Here is a 22,320-nt window from a genome sequence, read left to right as displayed (position 1 = left end):
CAGCAATAATGTCTTATTACAAGTACTTGTATATTCATCTTGGAGCAAAACAAATGCACTAGAGTTTTAATATTATACACCATTAAATACTGAGTTACTCACTCTATTCTTCTAATTTTAAACCTTCCAAAAGAAGCAAAGTTATTAATCTTAATTCTAAACTTGCTTGAATGTTTACTGATTGGATATATTAACAACTTTGAATGAAGGCCTCATCTATATTTTAAATTAATTGCTTTTCTGTTAGATATTAATGTTACACTTACCAATGTTAAAAGTAGGAAACAAGTATATTGAAAAAGTTTAACTACCAATATACATAAAACAAATTTTATATGCAAAAAAATCAAGCTTATGTTAGCTTATTAGAAGGGTATCCTTTTCTCATACCAAATTATAACATACATACACAAAAGGTGTATGAAAATAATGTTTTTCCTCGAGAAAAGAAACTAATTCAGGAGTGTAGCTTTTTCTTAATTTTAATATATTTTCTAAATTTATTTCTTGTTTGTCAGAATAAGCCAATTCAGTTATCTACATAGAAATTAATTTATTCTTTACCATGTGTGCATTATCAGTAATTTTCAAGCTCCCTAAACATTAATTCTATAGAATATTATAAAATACAAGAGTTAAAACAATGATGTTCTACTTTATTTCCCACCCAAAACAAAAGTCCACTGCAAAGTTTTTGAGATTATTAGTTTGCTACTAAGGAACTACCTCCCATTTATTAAGAAATGGTACCTGAATTTTAGATTTAGGATTACTTTTGTAGTAAATGGCTTATTCTCATCTATAAAGAATCTTGCGCCGGGCGTTGGTGGCACACGCCTTTAATCCCGGCACTCGGGAGGCAGAGACAGGCGGATCTCTGTGAGTTCGAGGCCAGGCTGGACCGACAGCCTCCAAAAACAGAGAAACCCTGTCTCGTAAAACCAAAAAAAAAAAAAAAAAAAAAAAAAAGAATCTTGCTAAAAAGAGGCTACATTCATATTCTAAATGTTCACATGTAAAAAGACTTTTATACAGAAGAGGAAATAAATGCTTCCATTATTCAATCATTTACATTTCATTGTTGGTTAACAGAGAAGAATTTCTGTCCACAAGGAAATTAGCAAAAACCCAAAATTTCCTTAAAAAATTATCCAAAAATAGAAGTTTGGCAAAAGTTTCAGAACTTTATGCTGTGAACTTGCATCTTGCTAAAGACACAATAAGGTTTGGTGTTTAGGAAGAAAACCATTCTTTAGCAAGTAGGTGCATGCATGTCATGCCTTATATAGAAGGTCACACAGCAACTTTCTGGAGTCTGTTCTCTATCCACTGTGTGGTTCCAGAGACCCTCATGTTGGCAGACTCGAGGACAGGAGCCTTTATCCACTGACCCATCTTTCTTGCTTCACCCTCTCTGACCTTGTAGCCCACACTGCCCTCAAACTCTTCATCTTCCAGCCATGGGTTTCAAGTGCCAGGACACAGACATATGCCACCATACTGAGCCCATCCTATTCTTGAAAGCTGCTGATACCCATCTATTTTTTGTCTAAAACAGTATTAAACATAAGAACTATATTATGTTATGTTTAGCCAATGCCTTGTGAAATAAAGAAGACGGGTTAAAAACTAAGCTGTAAGGTATGTTAACAAGAAAAAGAAACTGAATGGCAGCTTTGAATTAAAAGGAAAGGGATAAAATAAATAAACATGTATGAGCTTACATATCAGATGGCTGGATGCCTACCCTCAAGAGCAACTTACAAGCTGTAGATAATAAATATGACTCATAATTATTATAACTAGTTACATTATAGGCATGTAATTGGTTAAAACAAAAAAAGCTGAGAGAGAAAGAATTACCTTTGGCACTGCCACAATTAAATCTATCTGTAAGTCTTTTTTTTTTGCTACAAAATGCTAAAAAATACAATGATCACCTCTTCTACTATATACAAAGGTCTTTCAAGATGATTTCTAATTCTATATTTTCAAATGCTTTTAATTAACAGTAACATATTCTAGAATGCACAATTTAAGACAAAGTCATCGTCTAACTCTCCAATTAAGTTTATTATGAAGAATGCCAAAGTGTCCTTGATTCAAATGCTAAAATAAGCAGGTGGAACGATAGCAAGCAACGTCACTATAAATCAATTCTCTAGTGTGAAAAATCATGGAATAAACTGAAAAACAGCAGAGTCAAATCCTATTTTGTATTTATGATCATTTAAAAATAGTCCTACATAATGAAAGCAAGAAAGGTCTTATAAAATACTTTCAAAGTATGTATGAGATTTCAAATTCAAACCCTGAAAAACCATAGTAACCAGAGACACTACTTTGTTTACTTGCTGTGAACACCTACTTTCATCAAGCTGTCTGGAAGATCTTTGTGACTAAGTGCACCTGGTGAGTAGTTCTGCTCTCCTGAAATCAATCTATCATCTTGGCAAGAATCTCCTGGACTGGATGTCGGGGGATGCTTCAAATGAGGAAGGAAAAAAAGTAAACAAATAATATACTTTAAGATGTGAAACAAAACGATGATGACGCATGAAAAAAGATTAAGAAAGAAATACTGCGAGGTTGCAGAATGAGCAAGTCAGATCCTTTAGCTTCCTTTAAAGTTACATGGCAAGACATTTGTTCCTGTAATGTGTAAAAAATTTATAAAGACAGACATTGTTAACCTTTATAATACACACCATTTCATGTTCTTTCCTTTTAGTTTCATTTACACTCATAATTTAATATCTTTAGTCAGTAACTGTCGACAATGGTTAAAGCTAATTCTCTCCAATTTTAAAAGCAACTAGTCTATTACTGTTAAGTACTAAAGAAAGTGTTGGGTTTTTTTTTGATTAAAAGAAAATGAATTGGTATTGCTTTGATCTCATACTACCCAGAATTGCCCTTGATTACAATCATGTCAATACCAATAAACCTACTGTATAAAATTTGCTGTGCTGTAATTTTGCCACATTAATACTGGCTCAAAATTTTAAAGGCACTGTTTTAAAGGAACACTTAAAATTAACTAATTCATATCTCCATATGCAAATATTTGCTCATTCAGTTTAACTTAATGATAACCTTAGAGGAAAAAGGCTAAATGTCATTATTCCTGATTATTTATTATTATATATATGATGGGAATAAAACATCTGTTAATTCACCATAAGTTAATTTTAAGCATACCTAATTTAGAAAATAAGGCATATGAGTTTTACTGTTATTTTCAATCTTTCAAAATAGCATATGCTTAGCAGCAAAGAAATGTAAATTTTATATTGAAAGCTAACTCAAAATACACTCCATTATGATATACCATGGAACACATACAATTTTAAGGATTTGTAACTTAATCTTAAAAAATAGTATTTGCAACAGACCTATCATGTCTCGTTAGTTGCTAGCTCAAAGCATGACTTAGCATTTTTTGGTGTGATTTGATCTAATGTTGTCTATTAACAGTATGTATTTCATTTTTCTTCTCTTCTTGAGATAAAACTAAAATTCAACGTCTGTATAGATTTTAGGCCAAAGAAAAATAAGGGCAAAATGTTATTGTTATAACAAATTTGGGAAGAACAATTGATCCAGATGACCATAAGCAGCAAAGACTCCCCAAGTTAATAAGCACCACTCAGCCGGGCAGTGGTGGCACACACCTTTAATCCCAGCACTCGGGAGGTAGAGGCAGGCGGATCTCTGTGAGTTCGAGGCCAGGCTGGACCGATAGCCTCCGAAACAATACAGAGAAACCCTGTCTCGTAAAAACCAAAAAAAAAAAAAAAAAAAAAAAAAGCACCACTCATGGTCTGCTGAAATGAAAGGCTGGCACAGCAGTCACCACTCTTTTCTTCTAAATTAAGAGGCTCAATGACACTGTTGCTACATAGCAAAGATACCAAGTAATGGCAGACGGCAGAGCACACAGGGCAAGGCCAGTTCAGAGCAACCACAGCAAACTGAACCCAGGAAACTGCTTCTGCTCTAGAACATAACGGGGAAGAGCCAGGGATGAAGGTGGAATGGGTCTGAGGAACAAATGAAGAGCCTAGAACAACCAACGAGTCAAAGTGGAAATAAACTACCAGAAGGGATAAAATAAGGCTGTAGAGAAGAAAGGTCTTTTGGGGCAGAAGGGGACATTTATTTAGAGGCTGTGCCACCTACCACTCTAAGTCTTACTGAGCCTCAACAGACTTGTTTTGTTCATTCTTAGCAGTCCTTAATAACTTACTCTTAAACTTTTACTAGATAGTAAATCTTTCGCCACCTACAACCATGAAGAAATGGTTAATGAAGATTTGGATGTTTCCTTTCTGCTGATACTTTTACAACTTCTCCAGTCTCATATTTAGTCATATTCAGTGAAATATGATTAAACTTTGGTACACAGTGCTTTTTATTAGCTGATGGTTAATTACTGGACTTATAAATAACACCTGGCTAAATCATTAACTTATGACCAAAGAAAGTGGAGACAGAAGTTGTAGAACTAAGCCATAAAGGGCCCAGAAAATACATAGATTTCTAACTTACAGAACCTTTTCCTCTAGAAATGTTAAAATACTTAGGATCTGAATTTTTCTCATGTGTGTGCTAAAAGTACTAGCCTACTGTAGGTACTCACTCGAAAAATGTGCCCACCAGAACCTCTTCCGTCTGCAACACTCAGGGCAAGGCTACCCTGGCTGCCATGCAGATCCCTAGAGCTGCCATAGTGAGAGCTGCTTACAGCAGTAAGAGTGGAATTAAAGGACCTTGACAGCATACTCTGAATAAAGAAAGAGTAGATTGACAGAAGATTAGTGTAGCATGCAAATTCCACAAGACATGTTATGTACACAGATTTACTTACAGGTAACCCCACCCATATCACAAACAAGTATCATGCAACAGAATTCAGAGTCCGGAAGAACTGATACATACAGCTATATAACGACACACATACACATAAAGAAGATGTATAATCACAACGTTTAATCACACATGCTTAAGAACCAAAGTACAGTGTGTGTCGATTTATATAAAGTTGTATATAAGCAGACTTCTAACCACAAGATGAATTTACCAGCAACCACTAACTTTAGGTCAAATGAATTTCTAAAGGATCTATTTAACTCGACAGGTATTCTTTAATTAAATAATACTGGCATTTAAACATACATGCTACAGCAAAATGTCTTTGTGATAAATCCCTGGTTATCAGTCATTTTTATTCTTTCAAAAGCTTATTTTCTACATTTTGAAAAATATCTTTAAATTGTAGGATATAACTTCAGAAAATATATTATTTTTATTTATGTACATGTGTCTATGCACACATGTATGTATGCCCAGTATATGAGTGCCAGTGGAGACCAGAAGAGGGCATCAGGCCACCTGGAGATGGAGTTATATAAAAGTTTGTGAGCCACTTGATATAGGTGCTGGGAACAAAACTTGAGTCCTCTGTAGAGTCTGTCATTCTATAATTATCAAAACAATTCTAGAAACAGAATGTATTAACAAAAATTTTCCACTCAAATAGCTCCTGCATTTTGGAGTTAGTGGTGGCCCAATGATAGTATCCTTCTAAAACAGGGGTTTTCATGAAGACCCTTGTATTTGACCCAAGTACTAAACATGCACCTTAATAAATAAATAAATAAATAAATATATTTTTTTCATCATTCCTAGACGTACTATTGGCTGCTGTTTCTCAATGTGGACGGGGCTTGATAGTTAAAATAGGGAACCCACATTTTAAGCATGGACTGTTATTAAAATACAGAAATGAAATTAACAAGCATTTATATATTACTCTTAGGAAATATATACCAAGAATCAACACAGACTTCCAAAAGGAAAAAAGATCTATAAAATTACTACTCCTTAGTTATTTTGTGGATTTTAAGGTATTAATATTTAACATGTTAACTTGATTAAATACTAGGCACTGTTGTTCAATGTTGCAGATGGTTACCTAACAGCAAGAAAACATACTTCAGTGTTAGCAGACCCTATTAGAGTGGTTCTCAACCTTCCTAATGTTGTGACCCTCTAAATCAGTTCCTCATATTGTGGTGACCCCTAACTATAAAATTATTTTCATTGCTACTTCATAAGTATAATTTTGCTATTGTTACGAATCATAATGTAAATATCTGGTATGCAACCCCTAAGAGGTTGTAACCACAGGTAGAGAACCACTGTCCTAGATGGAGGCCTATCATTTAACAAGAACAAGTAAATGAGACAATTACCACTTTGTATTAATAATAATATGGTTTGGAGTACTTCATGTCTGTTTTTATACAGGTAGGGATATCAGCAAATACTGATAGCAGTGATAATTCAACTCTGAAAGAAAAAGGGTTAGCTGGCTTTGAACTCACTGAGATCCACATGTCTCTGCCTCCAGAGTACTGGACTAAAGGCGTGCACCATTACCACTCAGCTTAATTCCTTTTCAAAATTTGTTAGTTTAATTAAATCAGTGGTGAAATGTTCAAAGTAAAATCTGTTTTATGTGTTTGAATTCCTAGTACTGTTTTTTAATGGATAAAGAAGAGGGTTATAACTAAAAGGTTATAAACTCATATGCTTTAATAAACTATTATCTACCGTTCAAAGCAAAAAAATTGTAACACCTCAAAAGGCAAGAGAAGCATTTTCCTGAGCTGCCTCCTCTGTCCCTTGAATTATGCATGTGTGCCTGTCTGTACACATGCACAAGTGTGTAAGGAAGGGACTGAGTTCTTTACTTTCCTCCAACATCTTGAACCAATTCTTTGAAGTTTACAGTCTAAATCTTGTTGCTATTAAAGTAGCTAATTAGCAGCATCTTTATGAAGTACTTACATTGCCTATAAGTATGCTACTATTCTCACATTTAATGAAAATCAGACTACAACATAAAATAGTTTCTACAAATAAAAAAGGCAACTTTAGAATCTTATTTAATGCTTTCAGAACATTTCTGAACACAAGAAAATAAAGTACATCTTTGTATTATAATAAAGGCTAGAAATAATTGCATGCCCCATTCAATTAACTCAAAGCCAAAAGTTAAAGCTTGCCAAATCTCTACACTGTATCTCAATGCTTTAAAAACTCTATCCTCCAAACTATTAGGATTTAAAAAAAAGTTGATGATTAAGTAAAGTTTTTATATTTCTTTCTTTCATTCAAGACTAAAAAATATTTTAGGTTAGTGAGGATATAGGTGCTTGTACAAAAACCACATTAGGTGAGGTATGAGTCATCAATTCACGCCAAACACATTTGCCTGGTTAACCCTAAAATGCCCCTTTTATTGTTATCATCGTCAGTTCATAACAAAAAACAGCTAGCTATAATTCACTGTACCACACTGAAAATTTCCTCCTGGGCTTTAAAATAACTCCCTTCCTGCCACATAATATAGATTATCCTGGGGCAGTTACTTAGGTGTTTTGACCCTCAATTTCCTTCATAAAATATGGTAATATGAAGAACCACAGGCAACTGAGGTGGTTTTCCCCAGGGAAGAGCACACAATTGGTTGTCCAGTACCAAATAGCCAGCCCAGTAACATTATTATGAACCGAGCAGGTTCTATTTAAGAATAAACATGTGTATACATATATATGCTATAATAAGTTAAAAAGGACGTAAGTTTGAAAGAGAATGGGGGTAGTATATGGGAGGGCTTGAAGGGAGGGACAGGAAGAGAAAATTATCATAATCTAAAAAAATTTGTAATGGGGTGATAAGAGTATCTTAAGGTTATGTGAAAGTTTAGAACTATTTTACAAAGAGATAGCTATACTATGCCTCCTGGTACTGTGTGAGCAGTAGTAAACTTGTTAGGACATTTATGTTTCTTTAACTCAACCCACACACTATCAAATTTTCTCAAAAATAAATAAATCCCTAATTAAGTCAAGGTGAAGGTTTTGTCTCTCTGTTCTCAGCATTTGGATTACTACTGTTTCCACCCCACCAAGTGCCTAAGGTTACAGAGGTGTACAGCTAATCAGAAAACTTTTACTCTCTCTCTCCCCCCTCCTATCAGTCAGCTATGGATTTGAATTCAGTCTTGCAGTCTCCTTTCTCAGAAGTCTTATTTCATTAATCCACTGAATTAATTGTTGACTTTCTGGATACAACTATAAAACAACTGTCATATATTGTCTAAGAAACTGTGTATCCAATTTCTCAATACATATTTTATGCAATAGAAAACAAAACAACTAAAAGGCACATTCAACAATGAGCTACATGCTACGTGCTTTATATTTACGAAGTCCACACACATCTCTATCAAACAGAACAGTGGGAGAATAAGCCACTTATGATAAAAACTACACCAAATAAAAACCTTCCTTTGTACCAGCAATCCTTTCTTTATCACTGGTAATAATGGAATTTCCAAGAGCCACTTATGCAAACCACAAACCCTCAAGTTTTGTCCCTTATCCACAGTGACTACAGGAAAATTCAGTTGGAAACAAACTTTGTGGATGCCTACTTCAAAAGTCTCTTGAATTCATTCCTGTATCTGAGTCCTATTGATAAACACTTCATTCATTCTTACCCAAATCTCTGAAATGGCCTCCTTGACAATAGCTTTTTCTTCTAAAATCCACTTCTACATGTGCAACACAAGTTTATGATAAACTAGAGTCATGTTCCTCCTCATCTCAGCTTAAGAAATTTTCATATGAGTCCTCCTCCCTTTCTTTGACTGGAGTCAGAGAGCTCAGACCAGTGCTTAGGTGTGGATCTCTGCTTCTGCTTCCATCAGTTACTGGATGAAGGTTTTATGATGACAATTACTGTGGTCATCAATCTGATTACAGGGGAAGACCAGTTCAGGTACCCTATCCACTTTTGCGTCTTACTTAGCTGGAGTCACCCTTGTGGAGTCTTGGGAGTTTCCCTAGTACCAGATTTCTTCTTAAAACTATAATGGTTCCCTCTATCAAGATTCCTTTCTTGGCTCTCCCTCACTGTCCCTCCCCCAACTCAACCATACTGTTTACTCAGCAGATCTTATCTATTTCCCCTTCCCAGGGGCATCCGTGCATGTCTCTCTCAGGGTCTTCCTTGTTACCTAGCTTCTCAGGGGTTATGGATTATATCCTGGTTATCCTTTCCTTTATGTCTAGTATCTACTTATGAGCACATACATAGCATGTTTATCTTTCTGGATCTGGGTTATCTCACTCAGGATGTCTTTTTCTAGTTTCATCCATTTGCCTGCAAATTTCAACATGTCATTGTTTTTTTTTTTTGTTTTTTGTTTTTACTGTGGAGTAATACTCCACAGTAAAAATTTACTGTGTAAATGTACCACATTTTCTTTATCCATTCTTCAGGTGAGGGGCATTCCGGTTGTTTCCAGGTGAACTCACAGACTCTAGACTGATAGATGAGGAACCTGCATAGGACTGAACTAGAACCTCTGAATACGGGTGACAGTTCTGTGGCTTGGGCAGTGCAACCAGGATTTATCCCTAAGTGCATGAACTGACTTTTTGGAGAGTGACCTTGCTAGGACTAGATATAGGGGGGAGGGGGTTGGTCCTGTCTCAACTTGATATGTAAGACTTCGTTGACTCCCCATGGAGTCAACTGAAGAGCAGATAGGGAGTTGTATGTGGGGAAGGCTGGAGGAGGGGGAACTTGTTGGTATGTAAAACAAACTTTTAAATAAAATAGAAATGTTCAAATTCCCAACTATATGAACACAAATTCAAAGAGCCTCAACAGTGTGTTAAGAGTTATAGCAAACAGAAAAGATGAAGATGAAGTAGCTACAGCTGACAAGATGTTAGCTACAAAACCAGCAATTACAGGATGAGATTTAATACACTGGAGAGAAGGTAGTAATCATACTTTGTACATTTTTTCTTAAAAAATTCAAGGAATTTAGAAAACAATGGACTAGATATGTTCAGCTATATTTAAGATATATTATGCATTTAAAAAATCGAGAAATGGCAATTTTTAAAATAAAATCCAGAGAGATATATAAATCTGATTCAAAAAAGTCTTTGGGCAGAAGTGGGAAAGGGAAACAAAGTCTCCGGATGTAGTCCAGGCTGACCTCAAACTGGTGGTCTTCTGCAGTCACCGTAGTACTGCAGCCACCATAGTATGACACCATATCTGATTTAAACATTATAGTTTAGACATTTGGACCACATAACAATGTACCTTTTCAAAAGACACAGATTTACAAATAGGGTTATGAGATGAATACAAGCATTAGTTATTTTACCAACATTTCCAAGTTGCACCTTAGTCACAAAAACACTCAACTGAGTTGTTCAACTACATTAGAAATGCACTCCAGCAAAGTCAAGAATAAATGCCATGCCAGAGTCATCTGTGTCAGTGATGGTGTTAGTTCATTTAATATAGACTGGAGAAGAGGGTTTTTTTGATGAAAAATCTATACTTGCAAATATACTTAGTTATCTTAGTAATTATACAGTAAACTAGTATTTTCTTATAATGTTTATATAATCACCTGGTAGTGATCAGTTCAGACAACAATGAACATGGCTGTGTATATGTATTGTATCTAGTATATGTGTACAGGCTAAAAGAGACACACAAGCATAAGGAGATTACATGACCATCAGAGACTTCGAGGAGTAAGAAAGTAGCGTGTACAACCATCTCACCTGTCCTGGCTTGAGTTTAAATATAGAACTCTGTTTCCAGCAACAGGGAAAAATGCCTAGATTGTAAGTAGATAATAATTCAGACTGTCTTATGAATCATTTAAAAGGAAAATAAATTCATAAAGAATTTAAAAAAGAAAAAAACTCATGTTCAATTACCTTTTCTAACTTTTTTGCCTCAATATGTCGAAGTACTTGTTCTCGCCAGTCATGAGGAACTTTACTTTTTCCTGGAGGATCTAATAAAGAATGTTCAGAACCAACCCTTGCATTTGGTCTTTTTGAAGGACTAGTCCGTGAGTAATTGAAATCACTAACTGACATAGTTCTCTCTGGTATTTCATTAATAGAGGGTCGGGCACTCTGAGGCCTTGACGTATTTGGGCCATCAATGCTGTATGCCCGTGCAGAAAGTGGTCTCTGTGACCCTGACATCACTGGTGTTCTTCCCACTGAATGTAACTCTCTGTATGATAAATAATCTCCTTCAGAAATCTGAGTACGCCTTGTGAGACCAGGATCACCTATATTTATAGAAGCTGTTGAAGACACACTACTCTGTCGCTGAACTGCAGTCCGAGTAACTGTTGGAACCAGCCGGTCATTTGGGGATACAGCCCACATTTCTCCATGTCTGGCTGGAGCAAGTCTCTGATGTAAATGGTATGCAGTATTGGCTCTAACATTGTTATGGTTAGAGAAATTCATATTGGCAGAATGCTTCATGTAACTGTGATTTTCTGCGCTCTCTGATCTAGGAAGGCGCTGAGGAGGAAAACTGACAGGGTCTATTTGTGAATTCTGTTTGGGGTGCCACCAGGTGTCTTTGGTTGCAGCACTGCCACTGTACTGGACGTTATACTGTGGAGGACCATATAGTTGAGGTGTAGACTGCGGGCCAGCTACTATGGGGGCTCTTATTAAATCTGGATCTTCAGGGTTATGATTTGAATCAAACTTGAAAACGGCCTTTGTACCAGACATTAAATCAGAAGACGAGGAAGATGCAGTGAACACCTGCAGCGGCTGGTCATACAGCAGTGTGGCAGACTTGCTCCTCACTATGTTTTTCCCATCTGTGGCAGATGCGATCTTAACTGCTGCACTTGGCGGCTGAGGGTCATCATCACTAAGGATGTCACAGATCTTCAAGTCTCCAGTCTCCATGTTAGTTATACTATGAGATTTCACAACAGATCCGACTGGACCACTTCTCTGAGGGGAGAGATCATCAATGCTTTTAGAAATACCCACATCAGCAGAAGAACTGGAATTCTGTGGTTCAATCCTACCAGAAGACTGTGGAAATTCCTCAGAAAGACCATTTATCTTGTTTATGGATTCCAAATTCGGATACTTATTTCCATTTTCTATATGCTGAGCCTCACTTTTAGGATGAAACCTTAAAACGCCTTTTCCAAGCACTATATCCGTCTCTGATCTCTCCATTATTTCTGGCTGGAACGTATTATTTGTCACAAGTTTATTAAGGTTCATGTTGATATGGTCTAACTGGTGAGACTCATCAGATGTGGCTTTTGAGTCATCTTTTTCAATCAGAACTAACCGCTCTTCAATATTCAAATCATACTCAGGCAACTTAAAATCCTTTTTATCGTTAACTTTAAATTTTGCTTCTGGTGAATTGTTTAAAATATCTCCATTTTGTAAAAGGCTGTTAAAATTTTCATCTTCTTGCCTAAAATACAAGAATTTTTGTGAGAATGTAATAAAGACAAGTTCTCTTGGTAACAGAGAGTTAAATAAAAATCTTAGTCAAGCAGCAGAGATTTATATTAACTTAGAGGAAGAAGTAAACAGCTAAAGGTTATCAATAATGTCAAGATCAATGCTGTGAAATAATCATTTTGTATAATGTAAAGATTCATCATTCAAATTGTTTTAATAAAAAGCTGACTGGCCTGTAGTCAGGCAAGAAGTACAGGCAGGACAACTAAGGATTCTGGGAGGAAGAAGGATGGAGTCAGAGGAGACACCAGCAAAAGCAGAGGAAGCAGCACATGTAGAAAATGAGATACAAGTCATGAGTCACATGGCAGAGGGTAGATAAGAAATACAGGTTAATTTAAAATGTAAGAACTAGCTGGTAACAAGCCTGAGTTTCCATGTTGATTGGAAACAACTGCTGGGACACAGGAAAACTCTGCCTACAAATTAACTTTCACGAACATGTTCAATCTAACTAGTTATAAAATGGGTTACTAGTGCTAAGCTAAGAAAAAGAACAGAATGGTGTATCTTCTGTGTCATTTCAAAATGTGCAAAATTTAAATGCTTCAAGGTGGGAAAGCTACATTGAGATTCAGACAGTAACTTGAGTGATTAAGTAAATGGCACAGGATGATTTGCAAGTAATTCTGAAGCTTTACATTAATGGCATTAATAACAGGCTAACATTCTTAACAAGTGGTCATTAAATCCAAATATATAAACAATTAAGTTAAACTAAAACAACTGTTAGTCTAGCATTGGTGGCGCACATCTTTAATCATAGCACTCAGGAGGCAGAGGCAGGTGGATCTCTGTGAGTTCGAGACCAGCCTGGTCTACAGAGCAAGTTGCAGGACAACCTCCAAAGACACAGAGAAACCCTGTCTCAAAAAATCAAAAAACAAACAAAAAAGAAAAAAAAAACCCAACTGCATAAATGCATAAGTTCATAAAGGGATCAAAAGTGAAACAACATAATCATTACTCTGTGGTACAATGTATTTGGCAAATATTTTATAAATGCGTCATTCTAAAACTACGAAAATATCTTATTTCTACTTGGTGGTACAGAACATATCTATCTAGTCCTTCGCACTACACAAAATTACAGCTTCTTATTTAAAAAGTATATAAATTGTACTGCTATATTTCTCCCTTAATACCCCTACTTTGTTATATAAAAGGATGATTTATACCATACTACTTTCCAACAATAGTATTAGGAAAATTTTACAATTCAACAAATTAAGAATGTGTTTTAACATGTAAGGGATTATAGAATTGGTATTTTACTAAGCCTATAGCATAAAATCAAGAGAACAGATTATATAATATCTGAACTTATACTCAGGCAGAAAATTAGTATTCTTTTTACAGTAAGTCAAGTAACAGTTTGTATTTAAATATGTCTGCAACTCAAGAATGGTATAACTCTAGTCATGGTTTAAAATATCTGTAAAACCAGCATGTGCTTCAGTAGCAGCCTAAATCTTTCCCTCAAGCAGAATTTCTAGCCAACAGACTGAATCCACAGCAGAATGGCATTGTCTTGTTTGGATCTTACTCTGACAACCAAGTTTTTTTTTCTCCTCTTTTTTTCCCTTCAAGACAAGGTTTCTCTGTGTAGCTTAGCTCTGCATACCAGCCAGGCTGGCCTTGAACTCAGAGATCCTCCTGCCTCTGCCTCCCGAGTGCTGGGATTAAAGGTGTGTGCCACCAACGCCTGACAGGAAATATAACATTTTATTTTACCAGAATAAGAACCTACACCCAAAAGGCTAGGGAGTCAGAAGCGTGTCCATCTTCTAGAAGTAGAAGGAGAAGCAGAGAGAGTCGTTTTTCTTCCACTCCTTTTATCTTCACCTTGCCCATCCCTTGTCCACGCCCCTGTGGGCATGGACTATATTGTGGGCTCATCCCTACACAAGAATATCTGAATGACCCCTTCAATGCCACCTCCCTAGAATGACCCACCATTCCATGGTGGTCTGAATGAGAAATGTCCCACATAGGCTCATGTGTGGGCACACTTGGTCTCTAGTTTATGATGCTTGAGGGAACTTTTAGGGCACGGGGCTTTGCTGAAAGAAGCATGTTACTAGGGACTAGCTTTAACAGTCTTGCCTCGTACCCAATTTGCTCTCTGCTTTCTAGCTATGGTTGGAGATGTGATCTCTCAGCGGCTTGCTGCCACAACTCTCCCACCATTAAAAACTCTCCATTAGGAACCATAAGCACAAGTAAACTCTTTTCCCCATACATCAAGTTTGGTCATGGTATTTTATCAAAGCAACAACAACAACAAAAAAAAAAAAGAAGCTAAGATAGAAGTTGGCACAACAGAGTAGGATTATTGCTGTAAAGAATCTGACCAGGTTGTTTTTGGAGGAATGTGGGGGACTGTTGAAGGTTGTACTAAAATTTAAGAAGAGTTTACAGGTCATTCTAGTAGAAACCTAGAGACAGCAGCACTGAGAGTACTGAGGATGGGAGAGGTCGACTCAAGAGGGCTGATGGAGGCAACAACTATCTTAGCAACTGTGCTACAGGCCACTCGTTGATATGCTGGCAAGAATTTGGCTGCCTTCTCTGTCTTAAGAACTTGTCTGATGCTAAAGTACATAATATCTGGCTGTGGCTATGTACACCCTTTATTCCAGTACATGGGAGGCTAGGCAAGAAGATCTCTGTTGAGTTCAAGGCTAGTTAGGGCTATGTGGCAAGACTGTATAAAAACAAAACAAAAACAGTAATGAACTAATTTCTTTGGGGCATAAACTTTCAAGGCAATATAATGTTGAGTCCTTGGTATAGTTACTATTGATTACTCTTTATACAAGTCTATAATGAAAAAGGGCAAATAGAACAAAAGAAAGGAAAAATGTACAGTTTGGAGAGAACAGAACACTATGAGACTTAATATTACAGCCAATACAAGTGCTAGAAAAGGTAATGTAATTGTTCTATAGATATCACTATAAAAGGACAGATGAGAAGGGTGTCTGCAGGGCAATACTACACTCAGCTAAAGCTTCCAACGTATGAAAAGAGCCTAAGAAGTTTCCTGCTCTAAGAAAGCAATTGTGTAACTATATAAAACACTAATGTGAGATGAGGTATCAAGGGCCCATCTCAAGATGTCAGTTTAACTTGCCAATGTCATCCATGTCATGAAAATGTAAGAGTGAGGTGGCCATGGCTTCCTCCTATATGGTTTCAGAGAGCCACTGAGGAAAGGCAAAGTCTGGCAAGGCTTGAGCTGCTGTGAAAAGGCCATGAGAGGCCATTGCATGAAACATTGAAAGCAAAGCCTGGGTTGCAGTAGAAACTCAATACTGATAAGAGACACCTGAGTCATGACACATCTGCCAAGAGCTGATTACAGAGAAAAGTACACAAAGAGAGAGATGTATGCACAGGTCACAAACCTAAGTGGGCAGAACTTGACATTGGACGTGGAGCTGTAGGATTTGGAATTTGCTCTGCTGGGTTTTAGTCTTGCTTTGGTTCAGTATTCCCTCATTCTGTCCTCATTCCTCCCTTCTGGAATGGTATTATATATTCCATGCCATAGTACCCTGGAAGTATAGCTTTGTTTTTGTTTTTTAATCTTATATGGGAGGTCACAGTTAAGAGACTGTTGAGTCTCAGAAGAGACTTCAGACTGTTAAGACTGTTGAAGCCCATGATAACTTTTAACATTGATCTAAATGCATTTTATAGTATGATATGGCTCTGAGCCTATGGGGGACAGGGAATGGCGCATTGCTGGAGGGAGTACACCACTAGGAGTGGCTTGAGAATTTACAACCTCACCCCATTTCCAATTTTTTCTCTCTGCTTTCTACATGTGACATGCTGGAGCTCTGTGATCATTCGGCTTCCTACTCCAGATGCCTGCTGCCATGCCTCCCTCACCATTATAGACTCTCCCTCTGGAACTGTAAGCTGAATATACTAATTCTTCCATAACTTGCTTTTGGTCATGGAGTTTTATCAAGGCAACAGAATGTAATTTACAAGATTTCTAAGGATAAAAATAACTCTTTCAATCTGAACATCCTCAAATTGACTATTTACGTTATAACACCCAGAAATATTTGTTAATTTCACCTAGAGATTAAGAATCTACCATATTTTGTTGTCTCTCAATTGAAAGAAGCATTTTAAAACAGAACTGTATAACCCCACTACTCAGTTTCAAAATGGAAGAAATATATTCCCTAAGCCATTTGTATAATATTTGTGAAGAGGCTTATGCATAGTCCTATATTTATTATTTGCATTATTATTTCTATTTATATTATAAGTAAATAATCTTATTGAAATGTTCACAAACCTGATTTTGGAGTTACTATCAATAGGAGTTTGTTTCACTGGAGAACACAGTGAGGTGTCTTGACTACTATCAGTATTAAGAGAAACTGAATCAGACATCCGAGATGGAGACGAACAATTGCTGTTATTCTGATTGCTATTGTGTGTGACTTCATCTGATAAAGAATCTGTATCCTTTGCATCATCTGAAAAAACAACAAAATATTTAAGAGCAATAATAAATTCACTAAGGATTTATGGCAAGCTTTTGTATTGATTCCATTTACAAGGTGATAGATAAGATAATCAAAGACATCTCTGAAAATTAAAACCTAAATACATATAAAAAATTAAAGAATTTTAAAGTTGTGATATCATTTTTTAATGCAATCAAAGTTAAGGGTATCTAAGGTTTAATTTAGCTTATTGACAAAATGATGGACAGTTTTCAAAGGCTACCAATTCATTTTGGTGAATGTTTTTTTGTATTTTAAGAACTTGTAACAAAAATACACTTAACTGTTCATAACCTTACTACAGTTTATCTGGGTAAGAAATTATGTAATATATACATGAACTTTTTCAATCTATTTTGATAATAAAATTGAGCAAAGTAATAATACATAAACAAAATCAAGGACTTTCAAAGGTCAGCTCCCTTATTTCATTCGAATGTTTAAAAATTTATTTTTATAATGTCTATGTGTGTATGTGCATTTGAGTGAAATGTTCACAGAAGTTAGGAGTATCATTTCCCCTGGAGCTGAAGTTACAAAGTGAGCCACCCAAAGCTGGGAGACAGAGGCAGGCGGATCTCTTTGAGTTTGAGACCAGCCTGGTCTACAAGAGCTAGTCCAGGACAGCCTCCAAAGCCACAGAGAAACCCTGTCTCGAAAAACAAAAACAAACAAAATTAACAAAATGAGCCACCCAATGTGGGTATTGAGAACCAACCACAGGTCCTTTGTATTTCTCCAATCTCAAAGAACTGCTTATAAAGTGATGATCTTTCAATATGTGAAGTGGCTGCTTACATAACAATGAAAAACAAAACCAAAAATCAGTATTTATATTCCATTAAAGCAGAAACATAAAAATTAGTTTCGACTACAATCATAAAAAAACTCTTTGAAAAACTCTATTAATCCCAAGCACATCAAGGATCTACTTATATCCAAACATAGTCATAGAGCAGCTATGAATTAAAGGTATGTTTGTTGTTCTTACAAGTATGACTCAAATGGTCTAGTAATCCCAACCTCAAGGTACTTGAGTCTTGGTTTCTTAATTTATAAAATTACCATTAGATGCCTCTTAAGTTCTTTTGATGGGCTATTATGACACCCAACTGTTCAGCACAGTAGTACCTAAGCAACTGGTAAATAAAGTACTCAACTGTTTCTAAATACCATTATTAACCACTGTGGAGTGTCACTATTGCTATGACAGCAACAGTCTGGGTAGATATTTGGTAGAGATAATGCAAAGCTAGTCAGGCACTAGCAAGAGGTGTGTAAAAAGATTGGTGTTCGTTACAACTTCATTTCTAAGAGTCTAATACTTTCTTATGTGAAAATTAGTTAACAAAAATTGGGTAGGAGGGATTAATACCATTCTGGAATAGATAAGAATAAAATAATATGCATCTAGTATGTATCAGGTACTATGATATGTATTTTATGCTAAATCCTTCATGACCATCATTGCAATTCAAATTTGTCATGTATATATGAATAAAATTAGGCACACAAGGATAACATAATTAGAAGATAAACATCAGAAATTAAATTATAATCAATAATTATGTCCCTTTAATGTCCATGCCTTTAAAAAGTCTGCAAGCAGGTAGGGAGGACCTACCAATTTCTTTAAAAATGGGAAATAAGAACATTTTGGAACAGCAGTTTTAAATTTTGTTTTCAAAATGTTTCAATAATGTGACATTCAATAACATTTACTCCCAGAGAATTAATACATATTATTTAGGCCATTTCTAGTCTTAATGCTTTCCCCTTCAACAGCTAACCTTTTTTGTTATTACTAAGTGCTACAACTTTGGGCTGGTTAATTGAGGTTTCGATTAATGGGGGTCGCATCTCTGCCATTTTCATTTCTTCATCAGATGAAAGTTCTTCAGATTCCTAGTTTAAAGAAAAGGGGGAAAATATAAAAATAAAATTTTGGACTTTTAAAATTAATAAATATACCATAAAAACATCGCAGGGAAAATAAAGTATACTACTAAGAACATGTACAAAACTGCTTTTTAATGGTAAGAGTTGACAAAAATCTATGACTTAACTATTTAAATTACAGCAATGAAACTATAGCAGTTATTAACAACATATCAAAATATTTACTGTATAATTTTTGGAGCTATGTTAATAGTTACTATGTGCCAGAGTTATGTGAGGTTAGAAGTAAACAAAAATGATCAAAATACAGTATTGTCTTTGAAAAATTCAATTTACAGAGTCCCTAAACAGAGTCTCTCACTAATTGTCAAGTTTAGACTCTTTTTTTTTTTTGGTGTTTTTGAGACAGGATTTCGCTGTATTGTTTTAGAGGCTGTCCTGGAACTCGTTCTGTAGACCAGGCTGGCCTTGAACTCACAGAGATGTGCCTACCTCTGCCTCCCGAGTGCTGGAACTAAAGGTGTGTGCCACCAACGCCCGGCTAAGTTTAGACTCTTAAGTAGATTAAGCTTATAAGATATATTCTAGGATGGACTGTTATCAACATGAACTAAAATTGTATACTTATTTTGAAAGCAGGATTGTTATTGTTCCAAGTTTATTACAACCAATATGCCACAGGTTACTTACTACTGAGTAGTTTAAGCAAAGAAAATGACTTGCCAACAACTATTAATGGAAACATTTTAATATAATATGGTATGCATGAAATCAGATCTCTTGTCAGCTAAATCATTCCTAGGGACTAAGATGAAACTAAAGCAAATTCTTTACAAAACTTGTTCCCCTAAAAAAGAAAACACAAACAATACTAAGGTTTTTTATGTCTTCGTAAGTGCCATCCTAAAGGTATAAACAGTGGAGATGGCTCAGCAATTAAGAGCAATTGTTGCTCTTGCAGAGGAAACAGGTTTGTTTTTATTGTGTATTTTTATCATGTTTTGCCTGTATGTATATCTGTGTACCATATGTGTGCAATACTTATGAAGGCCAGAAAAGGGTGTTGGAGCCTCTAGAACTGGAGTTAAGAGAAAACCAGAGCCACAGGCCGGGCGTTGGTGGTGCATGCCTTTAATCCCAGCACTCGGGAGGCAGAGGCAGGCGGATCTCTGTGAGTTCGAGGCCAGCCTGGTCTACAGAGCTAGTTCCAAAAAACAATACAGAGAAACCCTGTCTCGAAAAACCAAAAAAAAGAAAACCAGAGCCACTTTGGAGTTCCAGCTAGGCAAGGTAATTCACACCCATAAACCCAGCATGCAAGAGACTAATATAGGAGGAATACCACAAGTTATACTGATGTGGGTTGCACAGTGAGCTTCAGACCATCTAGGGCTACATACTGAGATGAAGTCTCAAAAAGTTTGGAATTCCATATATGTTTAGCAATCTCATTTACACTTGACACATATATACTCAATAGAATATTATTCAGCCATAGGAATAACATGTAGTACTTGAGGGATATCAGAGAATGAAATTCAAGATAGTAAGCTAAGAAAAAGAAACTACGAAAGACCACATATTAGGTCAGTGAGATGGCTCAGTGGATACTTGCCAGTATTAAAAAGAAAAAACATACTAAGTGTGTGATTTCATTTATGCAAAATATCAAGAATAGGCAAATCTATACAGGCAAAGCAGGTATTAGTTGCTTAGAGTTGAGGGACCAAAAAGTATGAAATTATTTTTCCTTCTGAGGTTGTAAACCTATTCTACAGTTAACTGTGGAGTGACTTCACAACTTTGTAAATTATTTAAGTTGCTGGATTATATACTTTGAATCAGAAAACTGTTTAAGGTTTGAGATAATCTGCAATAAAGTCTTTCTTAAAAAAAAAGATCTATAGCCTTTACTTATTTAATATGAGAAACTGCATCTCTGTTCTCAGACACTGAATAAGAGTAACATATCCAATGACAAATGCTTACATAAGATAAATTGAGTATAGCCATAACAGCCATTTTCTGTTGTTCTGTTTGACTTTGCACAGAGCTAGGGATGGAATCCAGGGATGTATGCAAACCAGGACAGTGCTCTAACACTGATCTACATCTTTAACTTTTCATTTTGATGTTACAGAAATAAAAGCCAAGTCTGGGGATGTAGAAGAGAGGTAGAACATGGGCCTGTTATGAACAATGAACATGAGTTTAATACCCATCACCACGAAAAATAAATAAAAAACAATTGTAATTACTCATTTTATATAACACATCATAATCTGAATTACCTACTAATCATTTACTCTCAAATACAAAAATTTTAAGTTTAAAGTAATGAGTGATATTTTAGTATAAAAAATTTCAAGGACTGCAATATTTCTGCAATCATACTATTAGCCTTCTATTGTTCATAACAATGAAATAATAAATTGGAAACTCTCATGACTGTCAGGATGAAGTCATACCTCAAAAACATCATCATGGTTAACAATATGCTTTAGGTCCCCAGACACTTTCCTATTTGCAATCACTGGCAAATTTCCAGGGCTGGTCTCAGGTTCAGGTTCACTCATCTTCTGTACAGAATTCATGTATTTTTCTCTTTCATCGAGTTGGCTTTTCATTGTAGTACTTTCTGAAGTCTAAATTAAAGAGAAAAGGAAGGAAGGAAGGAAAGAAGGAAGGAAGGAAGGAAGGAAGGAAGGAAGGAAGGAAGGAAGGAAGGAAGAGTAAACATATAAAATTAGACTCAAATATAAAATGCCCATTTGGAGGGAAGATGGCCTATAGAGAGCCATGATTATATTAAAATACATTATTTAGCAAAAGTTATTTTTCCTCTAGAAGACTGGTGTCAAGTCAGTTAATACATAAATCATTTTTGCCTGCTGTCAAAAGCACTGTGACTCTAATGGCATAACAAAACTTTTATTTGGCCATGGTAGCACTGAGAAAAGTTTTGAAACATTTCAAGGAAATGTCTAATGTCAGAAATAGCATTAATTGAAAATTAGAATAAAGTGGATCAGTATCATAAAAATAGGAGGGAAGGGTATTTCTAGAAGGACAATGATTTTATTTTGTTATTTGCTCAGGTAAAGACATTTTAAAGGTCATCTTAACACTATCCTGATAAACTGGACATTCTGTAGCCAAAGAACCAGAAGACGAGCAGCTGGGGAATTCAAAATAAGTCATTTGAGAACAAAACTACAAGTAATACATAATTAAGATCATCAGATAACTTCAAACACTTCACATCATTACTTGGAATTGAGTTCCTAACCTTCACACCCGAATCCTTATTTAAGACTTGCTGATCTTCATGTTTCATGTCTTTCCCAGACTCCTCATTGGTCTCTTCATCTTTTAATCTATGTACAATGGTTTGAACAGTTTTGACCATATTCTTAAGCTCATCTGGGTATGGTGTTGGATATCTCTTCAAGTTTCCCTCCTAGAGA

The 22,320-nt window shown here is 35.8% G+C and overlaps 1 protein-coding gene across 9 annotated transcripts in view; it reads right to left on the bottom strand.

Annotated features, from left to right (window-relative positions):
* Positions 1-22,320, bottom strand: part of Erbin (erbb2 interacting protein) — a 110,393-nt gene that overhangs the window by 8,650 nt on the left and 79,423 nt on the right. For 4 of the 9 annotated variants that reach the window (XM_040729089.1, XM_021222839.2, XM_040729091.1 and 1 more), the window contains 7 exons: positions 22,143-22,313; positions 21,322-21,498; positions 18,745-18,859; positions 16,741-16,924; positions 10,830-12,369; positions 4,643-4,786; positions 2,369-2,485 (listed from right to left, as the gene is read on the bottom strand). In XM_040729089.1, the coding sequence (XP_040585023.1) occupies positions 2,369-2,485; positions 4,643-4,786; positions 10,830-12,369; positions 16,741-16,924; positions 18,745-18,859; positions 21,322-21,498; positions 22,143-22,313 (2,448 nt within the window). The remainder of the gene's footprint in view (positions 1-2,368; positions 2,486-4,642; positions 4,787-10,829; positions 12,370-16,740; positions 16,925-18,744; positions 18,860-21,321; positions 21,499-22,142; positions 22,314-22,320) is intronic. The other 5 variants (XM_021222847.2, XM_040729094.1, XM_040729090.1 and 2 more) reach the window with 2 other exon arrangements.

Source organism: Mesocricetus auratus, unplaced genomic scaffold (genome assembly GCF_017639785.1).
Source record: "Mesocricetus auratus isolate SY011 unplaced genomic scaffold, BCM_Maur_2.0 Super-Scaffold_100020, whole genome shotgun sequence".
Lineage (NCBI taxonomy): Eukaryota > Metazoa > Chordata > Mammalia > Rodentia > Cricetidae > Mesocricetus > Mesocricetus auratus.
This window is presented reverse-complemented; position numbering and strand designations above follow the sequence as displayed.